The sequence below is a fragment of the Strongylocentrotus purpuratus genome, unplaced genomic scaffold, assembly GCF_000002235.5.
Source record: "Strongylocentrotus purpuratus isolate Spur 01 unplaced genomic scaffold, Spur_5.0 spur5_scaffold_14, whole genome shotgun sequence".
Lineage (NCBI taxonomy): Eukaryota > Metazoa > Echinodermata > Echinoidea > Camarodonta > Strongylocentrotidae > Strongylocentrotus > Strongylocentrotus purpuratus.
This window is the reverse complement of record NW_022145599.1, coordinates 35,951,801-35,969,030: the sequence shown is the minus strand read 5'-3', so window position 1 is coordinate 35,969,030 and position 17,230 is coordinate 35,951,801. Positions and strand designations below refer to the sequence as shown.

The window sequence follows — 17,230 nt, the reverse complement described above, 5'->3', positions numbered from 1 at the left end:
AGGGAACACATATCAGGAAATAAAAGGAGCATGTGCCAAAATACAAAGAGCAATTATCAAAGGTAACAATGGGGCACTTCTTACACCCTCAAAAAGAGGCACTCACCAGGGATGAAAAAAGTCAGTCATGAAAATAGGGAACGGGCATTTTTTGACGGAAAAGGGGCCCCCGTCAATTTTGATAGGGGCATTTATAAGATATTATTATATATTGTTAAAAGGGAAATTATCAGAAGTGAAAAGGGGCACTTATCGCACCTGAAAAGGGGAAATGACCAGATATGAAAAGGGGCACTTATGTGAATGAAAAAGGGGCACTTGTAATAAAGGAAAATGTACATTAGTTAAAAGAAAATGGGAACCGATCAGATTTTAAAGGGGCATTTATCGGAGGTGAAGGGGGCACTTATCTGACGTGAAAAGGAGTAACTTCTCCTACCTGAAAAGGGTCATTTACCAGAGAAGGGGCACTTATGAGAAGGGGAAAGGGCTCTTTTTTAATGGAGCACTTATCATTAGGAAAAGGGGCACTTATTAGAAATTTAAAAAGGCACATGTGAAAATATAAGGTGCGCTTATCCGAGTTAAAATGGAGGTAGTTATTAAAAGGGGAAGGGGCACTTCTAACAAAGGATAAGGGGCACTTGTCAAATTAAAAGAAGCAGGTACCTCTCAGAGGTGAAGGGGGCACTTCTCGTACCCAACTAGGGGCACTTATGAGAATGGAAAATGGGAACCTGTTGAAGGAAAAGGGGCACTTATCAGAAATGAAAAGGGGAAGGGGCACTTTAACAAATTAATAGGGGCACTTGTCAAAGTAAAAGGGGCAGTTCTTAAAAAGTTAAAGGGGCACTTTTCGGGTGCACTGTGCCCCCCCCTCCCCTCCCTTGGGAGGGCCGCCTATGATTGTTCTTCCTTTTAATACGGAAATAAATTCTAATCAAACATTCAAGAAAACTCTCAAAATGTAAGTTCAAACGTGACAGAAATGAGCAGGGGATCAAAGAGAAAACCAAAGCTATTACAGGACAACATTGAACACGCCACTTTTTTGTTGATATTTTACATATTGGTTGCTCTTTACAGCAATTTATTACAAAAACCAAAAAATATCACAAATCCACAGACAAAAACATAATTGATTTCATCAAACATTTTTTGTAATAACATAAACCAATATCAATAATTGTTGATAGGTGCAAATGAGGAAGGTCAGTCAGAATGCATGCCCAGAGGTGTGTGATGAAACACTTAAAACATCCCACAAAGATATCCACCAAACATTGATAGGAAGGGATAGAGTGTCATCGAATGAGTATTGATACATACATCAGATATGCCAACCTTTATATTCAGCTTTTAGGGAGGTTTCTATCAATTGCATACAGCATAATAGGAATAATCTTTTCACAAATCAGGGAGGCTTTAATTTTAACATTTGTGTTGAGTGACATAAAAAAAGAAATTTTTCAGGGAGGGTTGGTATCTCTGCAGAGGCTTCAGGTATATACTAGAACATACATGTTCAATCACAGTACAAAACAATACCTTTAAATACTTGTATCTAATAAAATGATATTTGTATTTCTGTCTGTGGTAACGATGTGAAGCATAACCTTACATCCTTATCTGATATATTGATCTGACAGATTTTGTGCCAAAAAATACTTAATATCAGACAAAATCAGGTCTTTCATAAGCTGCCTAATGAAGAAAATTATGCACATTATCATACATTTTTTCCCTTCCGTAGATTATATAACAAAAAAATTCAATCAACTATGCTTTCATCCCTTCTTATATGGTGTATATGGAATACCACTCCTTTCATGCACTCCTCTCAAATCGCTTAACAAAGATATATTTAAGTAATTCATCATTGTTTCTATGAGCCAGCGAATCTGTCATATATTTTAACGTATGGATTCGTCAGTTCATATATCAACCATAAGTTGTCCTATTAATTCTTGTTAGGTAGTGCAGGGAATACACATATCTTATCTTGGATTTCAAAAGCCCTATTCTGCTCCTGTGCATAAAAGGCTAGTATTCTGTTTACACATACAACATACTAAAAACATATTTGTGATCAAGTTCAATTGAACTTGTTCAACACATCTGATTGGACTAAACCAAATCCTACATTATTAATTTTGCCATAATTGATTGAATTCTAACATTTGGCTTCATTGCAGCACATAGTCTGGACCTCAAAGAAATCCTTGGCAAAAAAAATGGGAGGGAGTACATAGAGAAAAACATTTCCTACAAAAAAATTGAAGTGTAACAACCGACTTTCATATTCATGTAATCATATCAATTCTACCCGTTATAGAGCCTACAACTATTAACATTATCCTAAATCTAAAAGTTCTAGTATGTCTAGGATATTTACAATCATGTAAAATAGCTCAAAACAACTGCTATTGAATGGTATTTACATCGACGTCTTCTTCAGTTGCTCTGATGTGAAAATGATTTCATGACCTTTGACCTAGCTGTACATTCCTGTGGTCAGTGAGAAAGAAGAAACAGCTAAGAGGATATACAGGGTGCTTTATAACCTATGACAACTTTAAAGAATGACACGAACACAAACATACATTTAGGTTAATAAAATCAATCAATAAGTAGGTTTAGACAAGCGATATGCCTCTTCAGTCTTCGGGGGGGGGGGGGGGGGGGGGGGGTATAACAATTCATGTACACATGTAGAAAGAGAGAATATAAAATACTCTACGGGAGAAAAGGGATCAACTTTAAATGACAAAAAGAGAAGATCTTCAAATGGGAGAAAATGCATCATGATTGTGTGGGAGAGACAAAGAGAGATGAAGAAAGAGAAGATTTCATGGAAAGATATGGTGAAGAAAGAAAGCTGTAAGGATAGTCCAAATGAAGAGGGAAACTGATAACTTTAATCAATTATAATGATGATGAGAAAGAGAGTGCGAGAGAGAGAGAGAGAGAGAGTGAGAGAGAGAGAGAGAGAGAGAGAGAGAGAGAGAGAGAAAGAGAAGAGATAGAGAAAGAAAGAAGAGAAAGAAAAAGAGAGAGATAGAGAGACAGATATGGGGAGGGAGGAAGGGGGAGAATGTATACCATGTGTGATAAAGAAGACATACCTGTCAGAGAGAATGTAACGCACCTCTTGTAATACAAAATATAAGAAAAACACCAATGGTGCATACCCTATATGTGAGAGACACAATAAATGTCCTGTGACAGAAAGGGTTAGAATACCTTGTGTCAAAATGCCTACACATGATCCTTTGTGTGATATGCTTAACAAAATAATGTTATAAATGGAATACAGTCAAAAAGAGAGAAAAAGATGCTAGCGTGTTTCAAGAAATTCACAGCTCTCCGTCTACAAAAACTGCCTCATAAATATTTCTGTGAATATATTACCTGCTGACAGCCAGGAGGACATTAGCTCTGTGTGAAATGAAACGAGACAACTCCCTTTAAGCACTCAGAAGATGACATATACAAAAACCTTAATTGATACATGTCAACACTATAGTATCTAACACATCATGATAAACATTTCCCGGTGCGCACAAATCGAACACTGTATAAGAATATATCTGATAGAGCTGTTTTGATTTACTTCACTCAACTCATTCATTCGTTACACTCACTTACAATGTACACTGAGTCTCTGGGCAAAGTGTTCTGTAGTTGCATACAAAGAGGTATTAGCTTCCTAGAAAAAGAATGCCTTTCTTTCAACATATATGTACATCTGGCATGGCACACAAAATACAATCTTCATCAACTGTGCTCTCCTCTGTAATATAGATTTCAAAAGCTTAATCAAAACATTGCCCTTCTGCGGTTTAATGCTTCGACATGTGAGGTGCGGAAACGTTACGGATTGTCGGTCAGAACACAAACCTGCAGCATGTGCACCATACATGTATGTACATCATTACGGGTATATGTACATCATGTACTATCGACTAATAGATAAAAATACAGACACTTGGCAGCCTAATGGTAACGCCAAAAACAGACAGACCTTTAAAGGGGTGAGTGCAGTGATCAACAGCTTAAATTGGCAACATGGTTCAGAATTACGCAATGTATACTTACAAAAGTTACACATATGCATTGCATGGACAAATTAATTTTCCTTTATCATTGACGATGCCTCAAAATAAAAAAAAATAATGAAAATATTTTTCAAGTGGAAAAAAACAACAACAAACAAACATAGAAAGATACTAAGATACTGTGACTCGTCATTTTTCGTTTGAGGGGCGGTATCTGCGCAACTCACAGAGAGTAGCGTATCATTCTTGATGACTCTGCAAGTCGACCCCAAGTCGACCGTAAGTCTGCAAACTTATTCAAATTATAAAGCCTTCTACTGCAAAAACACGATATGTTTGAAAATTGCATTTTAATGTTGATAAGTGACTGTACTTTGGTCCAGTGCTTAGGGCCAGAAGGACTTTATCTCATATCATTGTGTACAGAGTTAATGCTCTTCTTACTCTCAGCAGACGAGATACAGAGCATGCCAACTCATTAAGAAAGAAGCAAATTGAACTTTGAATTTCAGAATTGATTGATTTATGATCCATCCATAAAATGAATGCAAGCTTATTAAGATATATCATATTATCACAGCAAAGATGCATAAAGCTGTGTTCTTCCCCAAAATCAATATTCAGTTTTCATGCAGATCTTGTTTAAATATTTCTATCCAAATATGTTGTTCTTACAATGGAACCTCGCTAAATGAGAATACTGGTATACTAGCCAATTACTTTCAAAGTGCTTTCAGGTAAATCAACTGGTCCTAAGGGGGTATATTCATACTTTTGTTTTCTTTAGGGCAAACTGATTTGACTACTAAGCAAAGAGCCTCTGTGTCCTACCAATGATAACAGTGACAGAATGAACTAGATGCCAAGCTAATATGATTCTAAGCTTATCACAATCCAATGCAATTGACTCTGGTATCTATAGAATGCATGATGATATTGATTGTAAAGGCTTAAATTACGCATTATAATACAGGTTCCAGAATGTAGGTAATATCCTTGGTTAAATGAAACAAAGTGAATGTACATCATTCTCTCCTACCAAGCCTGCCATGCAAAAAAGTTCTCGTCAAAAAGTGATAACCCATGGAAGTGAAAGTGCATGGCTGAGATGCGCATATGCGTATCTTTGGCATGTAAAAAATTAAGAAACAATGAGATGCACAGAGTTTCAAATGGCAAGGACAAAGATGTGCACACTGAGACGTGCATTTGACCGTTGAGCTGCACTTATGCGATGGTCATAAAAGCAATCGGCCGCCTCGATGACTGTGCGACACTTGGCATTCTGATCAGGTTTGTTGCTTATTTCTCGACTCTATATTCAAATTGCCCCCCATTTTTATAAAAGAATCCTTGTGCATTAGTGATATGCACTGCACTCTGTAAAGTCACAATGAGCAGGATTAATGAACGAGAGTTGTTGATTGTAACTCGACCTACGTGCAGTGTATGCTCACTAATGCACATGCAAACATTAATTATTTGTACATCATCAAAGGCAACGAGCGTAGCAGGTGAACTGCAGCAGCAATGGGAACAATCTCTACTTAAATACACTACACTCAATGACATCAACTATTAAAGGGCTGAAACTGAAGAAAACATTAGGGTTTCACATTCACAGTGCAGCTAGATTCTCGCGTTTGAATTTCTCCTCGCTTCCATCTGTAGTAGTTCATTCACTAAACGCTCAAACAAGCTCAATTTGCAGCAGCCATCCTCAAAATTGTAAAAAGAAGTCCATATACTCGTGATTTGGCTTTTCTCTATCTCTGTGTGTGACAGTAGGGATAGTTCATCTTGCTCATTGGCTGGTTGCTCCCTATTGTTGGGCGGAGGCCGAGGGGGTGTGGCCGGGCCTATGCCTTGCTGTTTGACTGGTGGTGGTTTTCCTTTGTAGGAGCACATCTCCTGGCCTGCTCCTTCACTTTCTTCTCATATTGCATCCTGTTTTGTCTGTAGATAACAGGAGAGGAAAACAATTAAGCTCAATCATATTATGATCCGGTAGACCGGTGTATCGTTTTTCAAAATGAGGAAGGCGTAATGCGCGTTACTTCTTGCATTCTACCCCACACAGACATGTGGGCATTCATAAGAGCTTTGATGCATGTAACTACTTTTTTAAATCCCAACTTGCCATTGGATTACTTAACCCATTAGCAACAAGAGATTTTGTAAAAATGGCCAATTATTCACTGGAAAATGATGCAAAATTGCTCTCAATTTGACATTTTTCACATAGAGGGATACTACAGCTCGTTGAAAACGGACGAAAGCAGCCTGAGGTTTTTGGGCGGTGCAGTGAGTATAACAAGGCGGTTTCAGGCGCTTTAGTTGCTAAAGGGTTAAGCAGTCCAAATTTTCATTTTCATTAAATTATGGCAGCATAAAGAAATAATAGTAAGATATTAGAGAAGTAATAACAGAAATTTGCTTCATGAAATACTGGCATGTCAGGAGCAAGAAGACAACAAAGTACTGTACTTACGAATATATTGTGTATGCTTCTGCCTGGGCTGGGTCATTGATGTTAGGGTCGTTGAGTAAATCCTGGATGCCAATCAAAATCTGAAAAGAAAGGGCAACCAAAAAGTATGAAAATCACTGTGACAGCAATACTAGGAAGGTAAAAATCATTCATGCAACAACAAAAAAACAGAAGAAAAAAGTGAACACAAAGCATTTCTGAATAAGTGATATTAATGAGCAAAGATTTCTTAACCCTTTCAGGTTAGGCTTTTTCATAAGTTCTACTACTAGCAAAACTAGCAAAGCCTTATGAGGGAGAAACAGCCATTTTTCTTTAGAAAGGTCAATGGGTCAATGGGAGGTCTCGTAATCCGGCGACCCGGGTTTGAAACCAAGGCGATGCACTAGTGCCCTTTGGTAAGGCATTTTCATCCTCATTACCAAGCCTTTCGGAGAGGACCTAAAGCTGTCGGTCCTCTGGTTGCTTACTGACAAGCATTTATGCTTTCTTAGCAGTCAGGTAAAATAACTTCCAATACACACAAGTACATGGCTATATATCTGCTCTACGTCAGCTGTGTGGCTCCTAAAGGGTGCTCACGGCATCAAATTGGGCCTGCCTGTGTGGCACTCACGGTTAGGTTTTACATGAAGGAGTTACTGTAGGGAGACCCAACATTGAATGTTACCTGTTTAATTGTTACAGCTGGTCTCCAATCCTTATCCTCGTCCAGTAGAGAGAGGCACACTGTGCCTGATGGGTACACATTCGGATGGAACAATGGAGGGTCAAATTTACCTGCAGGCAGAGAACAAAACAGATTTCATTTTGTTTTTATTTCTGCATTTTCAAAATGGTACATATTCATATACTATACATAAATTAACAATTGTATCTACATTATACTGTACATAATAATAATATTTTCACTAAATGTAGGATGAAAGTTTGGCCATTTTCTTTAATATTTTTTTGATGAGTTATTTCTCATCATATATCAAATACGAGGGAATTTGAAGAGCAATCCATTTTCATATTCTCCCACACTGACAGAGAATTAATGAGGAAGCTCATCATCTTTATATTTTGAATGTTATTTTGTCAACTTGAATGTAATTTTGATATTATTATCTGTTATGATATACCATCTTTTATCATTGTATATATTGTCATGATGATTGAAATAAATGTCAATTCGATTCAATTTACCAGAACTCGACCTTCTCTTTAAAGGCAGTCATTGCTTTTTGCAGAATTGTGTGAACTCCAAGATGTTTCAAATATATCCATCACATAACAATCATGTGTGACGTTTTTGAGTCAAAGGTTCTGTAATCTAGCTCTGTCTGCGTACTGCCGTAGAGGGAGCCATTCTCAAATCAACAGATATACAGAAAGGGTGGGACTACATGTATGTAACTTCAAGGGAAAGTCCACCCCCAAAATAAGTTTGTTTCGATAGAGGCAGAATAATAAGAAAATCAGGTGAGTGAAAGTTTGAGCAAATTCTGAATGAAAATAAGAAAGTTATGAATTATTGAAGTTGTGATCAATCAAATACAAATTGGCAACTCTGTGACTTATTATACGAGCTCTCCTTCATTTGCTTTGTGCATAATATTCCATAAAATCATGTTTTCTTCGTTATTGATGACGGAATATATATTTGTTCCTTGCAGGGGGAGTATAGAAACATATTTGCAATTATTATATTTAGGGTGCATGTATGGTTGAAATTTTTCTTGAGGGAAAATGAAAATTTTTGATTTTTTTAGTACTGAGCAAATGGAAGTTGAGCTCGCATGATACGTCATAGAGTTGCCAATTTGTGTTTGATTGATCACAACTTCAAAAATCCTAACTTCCTTATTTTTAATCGGAATTTGCTCAAACTTTCACTGACTTGTTTCTCTCATTTTTCTACTCCTATTAAAACTAACTTAATTTCAGGGTGGACTTCCCCTTTCAAACCTTCCTCTATTTTCCGAGTCTAGAATAATAAATACCTGTAGCTGGAATTAAACAATTTAAAATTCATTAACTGAAAGTTAGTTTCCATTTGTTTTTTTAATTTGATGGTAGGTTTCTAATAATAGACCTCTTCGTTGAACCACTTGATACTTGGAACTTCAGGTTTTTAGGTGTGTAAAAGAAACAACCCATCTTTAAATCACTTTTAAACATCTACTAGTATATAATGAGCAGGATATGAAAGCAGTCAATGATAGTATTAGGCACGGTGCCAAACTCTAGAAATAGCCAATGTAACTTTATTTTCATTGTGGACATTTTTAGTAACATCCATTAAAGAGCTTAAGAACCTTTAATGGGTTAAAGTGGGGATTTTTGTCAGTATAATTTGGTACTTTGACATTTTAACAGCAGTCAAGCAAGATTGGTAGAGAATGGCATTTCTCTGTCTTAATTTGAGATGTCAAAATCCCCACCTTCTCCTAAATTATGAAATAGTGTACAAGATATTACCAAGATATTTTGAGAGTTCAAAATCAAAACTGATGTGGGAAAGTTGGATGATGTTATTTATAGGATCTCCATCTCTCATTATACATGTTGCCAGATTTCAATTTTCCGGTGTTATGCCCTTAGAAAATGCGAAAGTGGCCAGCTTCTTTAAAGTAACATTGTTCAAGGGTGATGAAAAGACTTTTTTTGTAATTTTTATATTTTTTTGTATAAAATGTTACTTATTATATTCCTTCTACTGTACTAACCCTCGAACATGCTAAAAATCCTGACAAAATTCTCAAACCATACAGATATTTATAATTTTCTTTGAAGGCGTCACTGTGCAACACCCTTTAACACTAAATTCTCCCAACCAATTTTTGAATTTTCCCCAACCGTTTTTCCATGAAAATAAGACATAAAACAGGCCTTTACTATTTTTTCAACACTTTAATGTGTAGAATAAGCCTTTTCGATGCAAAAAAAGATACAAGGACTTTTTCCTTTCCCTTCATCCTTTACATTTTACTCGCATGAATGACTAATAATTCTTAGAATTCTGGCCTTTTAAAATGGCTGCTCAAGGACAAACTATGGGGTACTACTAGGGTGAATTATTGAACTTCAGAAGGATGACTTTCCATGTGACCTTCACACATTAATCACAGCTACAAGTGGATTAATACAGCTTGTTCACACTTTCAGGGGTTTATTCCCACATGCAAAGACAAAAGGTTGCGTGACTTTGTAAGGGTAGGTCTGATTTTCAAAAAATATGTTTCGAAAGATGCGCAAGACTGGAAAGAAAAAAAGTAATACAATTTCAACGCAAGATTCTTTTGCGTTGAAAAATTACCAGGGAAAATGTACTGTATAGGGGGGGGGGGGGGGGGGTTAAAGGCCCAATCTGATGAAAATACAACTTTTATATCAATGGAAAGCTGAATGAATGTAGAATACAAACATAAAGGAATAGCAATGTTTTCCCTTTCAGTATTGCACAAAAGCAAATCAAGATCTTATTTTCTGCACCCCTCAAAATTAAGGGTCAACAGGGGTCAAATTTGCTGCAGTTACAGTGACAACATAACATGTGGACCCATTCAGCTGGCCTACATGTATATACATGGAGCATAAACCATGCTTAATTGATGCAAAGTCATTGTGAATATGCATACTCTATGTAGATGGTGTCATCAATTATTTTTGGTAAAAACTTCTGATATTCAAAGCTTTAGATTTTGAGTATTCTGAGAGCTCTTGCTCCTCTGACAGGTATCAAATAACATATAATTGATATTCTTGTTATCCATTGCTTTCCATTGATATATATAATTCATCTATTTCAGTCAGGGTCTTTAACCCATTGCCTATGGGAACCGGTGGTTGCTGTATTAAGCCTATGGGAATGAGAGAAATCAGTAGTCAACGGCTTAATTTAAAAATGCATGTGTATTTTGTGTGTGAGCCATGAGTGATTTGGTTCTACTTACATTTGGGAGGTGATGTCGGGTAATCATCCTTGAAAATCATTCTCAGTCTGTACAATCCCTCTTCCCATGGTGTCTGTAAAGTGACAAATGAAAAATCATTTCTTAGCTTGGAAAACTGGTGTCAAACTGTGGAATTACAAACAGCAGCAACAAGAAACTGTCATAAATTGTTAAGGATGAACATTTTAAAGACAATAACCTTTAAGTACAAATCTTAAGTGTTGTGTCAACTGGCACTCAATCACTTTACAGCTAAATTTTTGCAATATCAAATAGAAATTAAATGAACAGATTAGCTTTATGACATCATACTGGCTATCATCAAGTATTTTGCAATTAAAAGTTGGCTTACTTTTATGTTACAATAGCTATCAGTATGCATTTTGCCTCAACTGAATTAGACTTGAGTGAGTCGAGTCATTTTACTGACTAAGTTCTCAGTAAAATACTGACTTAAATCAAGAACTGAATTTAATATCAGTGCAAAACTCCTCTTTAAGTTGCAATGACTCCACTCTATCAAACAAATTTATGCGTGAAGCTGTGGATTACATTTGTTTCTCACGCTCTTCCAAAACCATTTTTTTTAATAACTCTTCATTGAATATATCATCCACCTGATTATTTCTTGGTATCTATTTCTTTGGAAATAGCAACTCTATGTATCCTTTCCTTTCACCATGAAAGCCACATATTCATAGCTATTTATAAATGTATAAGTAGAATATTCCATGTAGAGGGTCGTTCTATGGTAGACATCCTGTTTGACCATATTTCATTTCAGCAATAGTATTTTTTTTTATCACCTATCAATAGTACATTAAAAAGGGTAATCCAACCTTAATAGCAAATTACTGAGAGAAATTAGAAAGATCATAGTTACAGACTGGTGAACGTTTGAACTTAAAGGTAATACAAAGTTTCGGGAAATTTTGAAAATTGGGTGGATAGTGAATCTCTACCATTTTGATATATTTGAGTGCCCCTGTGGATGTATTATAAGCACTAAAAAAATTGGCCCCTAAAACACTTCTGTTTTCGAAAAAAATTGAATATAAAAATTTACCGGTGCTCCCAGGAAATTTTGATAAATTTCAAATAGCGCCTATGGCTGTACAATGGTAGCTGCGACCATGAAAATCTCAGAATATGTAGTTGTGATATATAATTTCCAAATGGGAATAGCTAATTGGTCGATTTTAGTTAAAAAACATTGTTTTATAGCTTAATTAATATCTTGACCTTGAGAGGGAGCTATACGACATAAGAAGTTTATTATTTACAATTTCATAATTTTAGACGCGATTTCAACCGCGACAACGATCAATGAATATTGTAGGAACGCATACGCTTCCAATATGTTAATTTGAACCAAATTCATGACCCCATACCAAAACTTTGTAATACCTTTAATCAGACAAAAAGCTTAATGAATATTTGAAAGTTCTAATCACTAAAACATTAATTGATGATATTTATGTACACAAAAGGAGAGTTTTTTTTTGTGTGTGACTACATGTACTTCGCAATCCACTGACTAAATTACCAATTTGAAAATTAAAATTTGGGATCTCATATTTCAAATATTCAAACTCTCTTAGAATTGTTTTGATTTTTACTTCAAGCTTTCGCAATTCTTGTTTCAGTTTTTTTTTTCTTTCCTAAAAATGTACCAATTGCAAAGGTTGGATTGCCCTTTAATATCATAAATCATTTTTAAATTGATACTTGATAATTGATACTTACGGAGTGCTTCCCTGGAATTGCTGTTAGTTGACGGATGTGTGTTTGAACGTGAAAGGGGGGGGGGGAGGGGTGAAAAGGGTGGAAGAAAAAGAGAATAAGGAAAATTAGATCAATTACCAGCAAAGATGTTACAGATAATTTTCCTTTGTAATTTCACCAGATTTAAGATCACAGAGAGCTAAAGACGGATCAACATTTTGACAAACGATGTGATCTTTATTTAAACAAAGCCTTGCCTTGCATAGTTCAACCTGTATCTCTTTCTAACCTATGATTTGTAATATCATATCCGATATATATGGTTTTCTGATTATAGCTTAGGACTCGCTAGGAGTCATGTGACCATCTGATACAATTGCTCTATAAGCCAAGTCTGCCAAGAGGTTTCTAACCAATCTCCCTTGCTGGTCATTGGCAGGTTTTTTCAGGGTCATGAAACATCAAAATCTTTTTCAGATTCATATTTATATTTCTAAACTGATTGTGTACATATCTAGTGATAACATTTCCAAAAATCATGCTGCTTACCGGTAAACAATTCAATTTTGATGCTCAAAGTACAAACTAGTACACTGATTGGGACATGAGCCCAAAACTGGTGAGAGCCACTGCTCAATTAAATGTTTAATACTTAAAACTCTTACTGTACTTTTGGATTCAAGCTTTACATATCAGTACAAGCATACCTCATCAGTACAGACTGTAGGCCCCTATCTAGAGTATTAATCCTATGCCTCAATCACACCTTGGCGTATTCGGCTTGAGTACTGCTGCGTATATATGGCAAGCCGTTTTAACATTTATTCCTATTTCTTGATATCAAGAATGTTGAATTACCATTGCTTTTAAAAAAAATTATTTCTATTTCTTGATATCAAGAAATTGAATCCTTGGTATCAAAATTTCAATTCTTGATATCAAGAAATCATTTCTACATATCAAGAAATAGGAATAAATGTTAAAACGGCTTGCCATAAATATGCAGCAATACGCAAGCCAAATACGCCAAGGTGTGACTGAGGCACAACACCTCAGTCATCAGTGTGACCGAGCTACTTAAGAGCGTAGTACGGATCTCACATAGAAACACCCATTTACTTACCACACTCCCAGTTCATGAGGTTTAATGTACCATCAGCATTCTTAGTTGGCTTTGCTACAAAACCCTGTGGGAATGAATCACACAAATATAATGGAATGTAAATCTGTGCCATCATCATTACCTCTCATCTGGGCAATTCCATACTGGTTGTAACAAATTGACATATAATGTAGCTATTTGGCTATATTTTGATGAAAAAAAAAAAAAAATTATGAATCTTTGAAAGTCAAGATTACTAACAAAAAGGAAAAATCTATTAGTGTAATACTGTAGCAGTCATGTTCACAATTTAAGGTAAACTTTCTCATTTGTTTTGTTACCAATTACCAAATGGAGAAATAATTATTATTTCAATGCTTTATTTCCATCTTGGAAACTTCAAACTTGTAGCAGAGTAATAGATTAAAGGAGTCATTTAATCAGGTAATCTAGCAATGTAGATGTAAGTTAATTAAATTCTGCTTACATTGATTTTGTGTACTTTTTACACTAACTACATGTAGTGCAGCCTCACTGAATGATGGACAGTCTCCCACAGGCTTGGGCCTATGAGAGACAAATTTAGAAAGTGACAACCATACACCCATTTCCTTGCTATACTTACAAAAGGATGGTCTTTTCTCCATGCTTTTCGCTCCTCAGAAAGTCGTGTGATCGCGATACCCGACATGTTGCTGATTTATAATCTTCTGTAGTCTACTTTTCTGGCTCTCCCACTTCTCTGTAACAGCTATGGCTGACTAGGAGAAACAAACAAATACATGTAAGTGCATGAAGAAAAAAACTTCAATGGTTTCACAATCTGGTTGACTGTTCTGGGCTCTCTCTTATAATTATAAAGAGTTGCGATTGATCCGAATCAATCTCATAATCTCACACTTCAGTTCTGGTTAAAACTTAAAAGACTTTGTGGGAGAAAGAACAAGAGTCCACTGGCACTGTCTAGTATTATCAGTATCACTTCTAATACTACCGTAATACTATTTCTACTTCCAAGTTCTAGTGTCTAGTGAACTACGAAGCCAGTGTGCAATGGTTCTTTGTCGTCGCCTTGTTGTTATTACAAAATAAAATAAAAACATCACAATCAGATGGTGATCAGTTGGGGCGCTGTTCCGAGAATATGGATCGCCCGCACAAACGAGGATTTCCTTGTAATACACCTGGACACATCACTTTGTAGCTGCAAGGAAAAGGCGCTAGGCCCTATATCAAATATCTTTTGGATTGGATTGGATTGGATTCCTAAAGAATAAGAATCATATGCGGTCTATTTTTGGGGTGCGCTCTGCGGTGTAGGGTTCCCAATCTGCGCGCTGGTAATGCGAAAAAACAGATTCCGTGTAATAAAATACCCCCAATTCACAGTCTACTTTCTGCCTTCCCGAGGATTTATTATTTTATTGTTCATAAAGTGAAAGTCTCTGCACTGAGCTGAGCTGCGTCCCTCAGAAATGCATCATGGATGAAGCATCATCGCGGAATATGTGTTTTGCATCGCCAATGCACAGATCGTTGATAGAGATGATTCACAAAAATGCAGACGATCGTCATTTTGTTCAGACGCGATTTGTCCGCGTTTACAAGGATATCCTCGTTTTATGCGGACGATCCTTATTCTCGGGCCATGCAGCACCCCATAGTTGTTCCACCGGTGATCCATCTGCACGGTTCGCTCTATCTAAATAAGTTAAACTTAAGCCTTTGCATAGATCTAGCCCTTAAATTTTGACAGTCGTGCATGAGGCATGACAGTCACCGAGTCAGTTGTTATTCATTGACATTGTTGCCTGTCAATAATTTATTTTATTCATTTTTATTGAAATCATCTCCTTCGCTTCACAAACAATTTTGCATTTGATTATAATAAAATCAGAAGAGGTATTTCTTACCTTAATAAATAAATGGTCACTATCACAACCGAGTAAACCGAAAATCAAAAAAACAATCATCAACTTCAAGCGAAGTAAAATAAACACAATGAACATGATTGATGGATGAGAGACATGCATGATGATGACAAAAATAAACAACAAAAAAAAGACTAAAAATATGAAAATACTTACCCAAAATGTAAAGGTTAAATGGCCGAAATGCAGCTAGTAATCTAGTTTCGATAACTGAAAGTTATCAAAAAATGCGTACATCAAGTAGTAACCTAAAACATCTAATTTTTGGCCAAGTTGACACGACAAAAATAGTGAGGACGTAATTTCCATTCAATGGGATTGTAAACCGTGCGTTGTAAACTGCGCCTCATTCATAACGCACGTAAAAGTGATTCGAGAAATCGCATTCACGTACCGAGCATGGGCAATTTTGTGTACCAAAAAATGAACGTGAAATCAGCAAAGGTCACGTGATTTGAATGAACCGTGTCATGGATCACTGAGAGAGGGCGCAATAAATTTAATCCATAGCCAACATGATAAGATAAAAAGGAATATTTTATATTTGAACTATGATAAAGGGGGTTTGAAAATGTTGAATTTCAAGTTGATCTATGCACAGCGTGTAGTGTGGATTAAGAAACTGCTTGGTGGCAATGATGACATGAAATGGAAACAATTTTTCGAATATTCAGAACGGTAGGAGGAAAGTTAATATTTCTTTGCAATAATCCCAAAACAATCAATATTAGGCACCCAATCTATACTATCTGGAATTATCTAAAGGAGAAGGAATATATTGTAAAAGAAACACATAATTAAAATCAAATTATCTTTAACAATACTTTTATTGAAGGTAGGATAATTCCTTTTAATGCAAAATTATTTCATGTGAACATTTTTCAAGTTAAACATTTTGACGGACGCACAAGGTGATATGAGATCAGGGGACTATTTCATAAGGAAAGGTCTTAATGTATAACGATCTGTTTTTTCTTAATGATCTATACGCCAAATTGCCAGCTGCCTGGAAGAGTAAGAGAATTTGCAGAGGGAGAGATGATACTCTAAATGACACTGTTGATCTTTCCAACATTAACTTTATCATTAACAAAACAGTGTATTCTTTTGAGTCTGTCTCTTCCAAAATGCTCTATAACATTTGTATTGCTATAATACAAGATGCATTTGCTTTTAAACATCCAGAGGTAATAGCTTTAAATCTAGATTAGTCGGAAACATGTTTCTCAATCCCCAGATGTTCTACTCTAGATGGGAAGTTAAGGGAATTTCAGTATAAACTTTTACATAACATCATATTTTGTAATGATAAATTGTATCTTTTTGGATTAACACAGTCAAATTTATGTTCCTTTTGTAGAAAAAAAGTAGAAACCTATCGTCATATCTTCTTTGAATGTTCTGAAGGATCCGGAATATGGAATGAGATGGGAAACAGTTGAAAGATGTTTCAGTTTCTTAATATGCAATGGATTGATGTGTTGCTTGGTTTCAGAAAAAATATGAAAGATAATATATTGTTAAATCAAGTATTGATTTTGGTCAAATATATGATTTACAGTAATCGTAAAAATGGAAAGTTCCCAACTAGTAAAGATATATGTAAGGCTGTATAGAGAACTAAAAAAAAAAGTTGAACATGAAAAAGCAAAATTAAAGGACAAACTGCCAATACATTATCAAAAATGGAAAAATTTTACCCCTTATATAAGGCAGGGGAACTGATTATATTGTAATTCCTGTTCACTCCCTCACTTTTTCATCGATTCGGACACTTATCTGCTATCGTGTTTGCTTGTTTTTTTTATATTTTATATATATATATATATATATATATTTAAAAATAATAGTTTAGTTACAGACCTCCACTGATACAAGACCCTCATATAGTTATAATGAAAAATGCACCATATCATTATATGTAAACATAACAAATTTTGTTATCATGGGTTATGAAGCAGCACCTTCACCTTATACTTTTT

General features: G+C 35.6%; 1 protein-coding gene across 2 annotated transcripts; it reads right to left on the bottom strand.

The window, feature by feature from the left end:
- Positions 1 to 5,724: 5,724 nt before the first annotated feature.
- On the bottom strand, positions 5,725 to 15,681 carry LOC589147 (SUMO-conjugating enzyme UBC9). 2 transcript variants are annotated; one of them, XM_788798.5, is made up of 8 exons: positions 15,405 to 15,681; positions 13,943 to 14,078; positions 13,339 to 13,402; positions 12,237 to 12,256; positions 10,491 to 10,563; positions 7,220 to 7,329; positions 6,550 to 6,629; positions 5,725 to 6,014 (listed from the first exon to the last, which is right to left on the bottom strand). In XM_788798.5, the coding sequence occupies exons 2-8, from the start codon at positions 14,006 to 14,008 to the stop codon at positions 5,918 to 5,920; spliced, it is 510 nt and encodes a 169-aa protein (XP_793891.1). In that variant the 5' UTR covers positions 14,009 to 14,078; positions 15,405 to 15,681; the 3' UTR covers positions 5,725 to 5,917. The 2 variants fall into 2 exon arrangements, with proteins under 2 accessions (XP_793891.1, XP_011674341.1); XM_011676039.2 differs by having other exon boundaries at positions 13,943 to 14,074.
- Positions 15,682 to 17,230: the final 1,549 nt, after the last annotated feature.

What these genes read in the sequence shown, in the direction of transcription:
- LOC589147 (XM_788798.5), bottom strand. Translation starts at nt 14,008, where the DNA reads ATGTCGGGTATCGCGATCACACGACTTTCTGAGGAGCGAAAAGCATGG. An exon ending in GGAGAAAAGACCATCCTTTT is followed by an intron (nt 13,403 to 13,942) that starts GTAAGTATAGCA and finishes TCATTCCCACAG; the next exon opens with GGTTTTGTAGCAAAGCCAAC. An exon ending in CCTCATGAACTGGGAGTGTG is followed by an intron (nt 12,257 to 13,338) that starts GTAAGTAAATGG and finishes GTCAACTAACAG; the next exon opens with CAATTCCAGGGAAGCACTCC.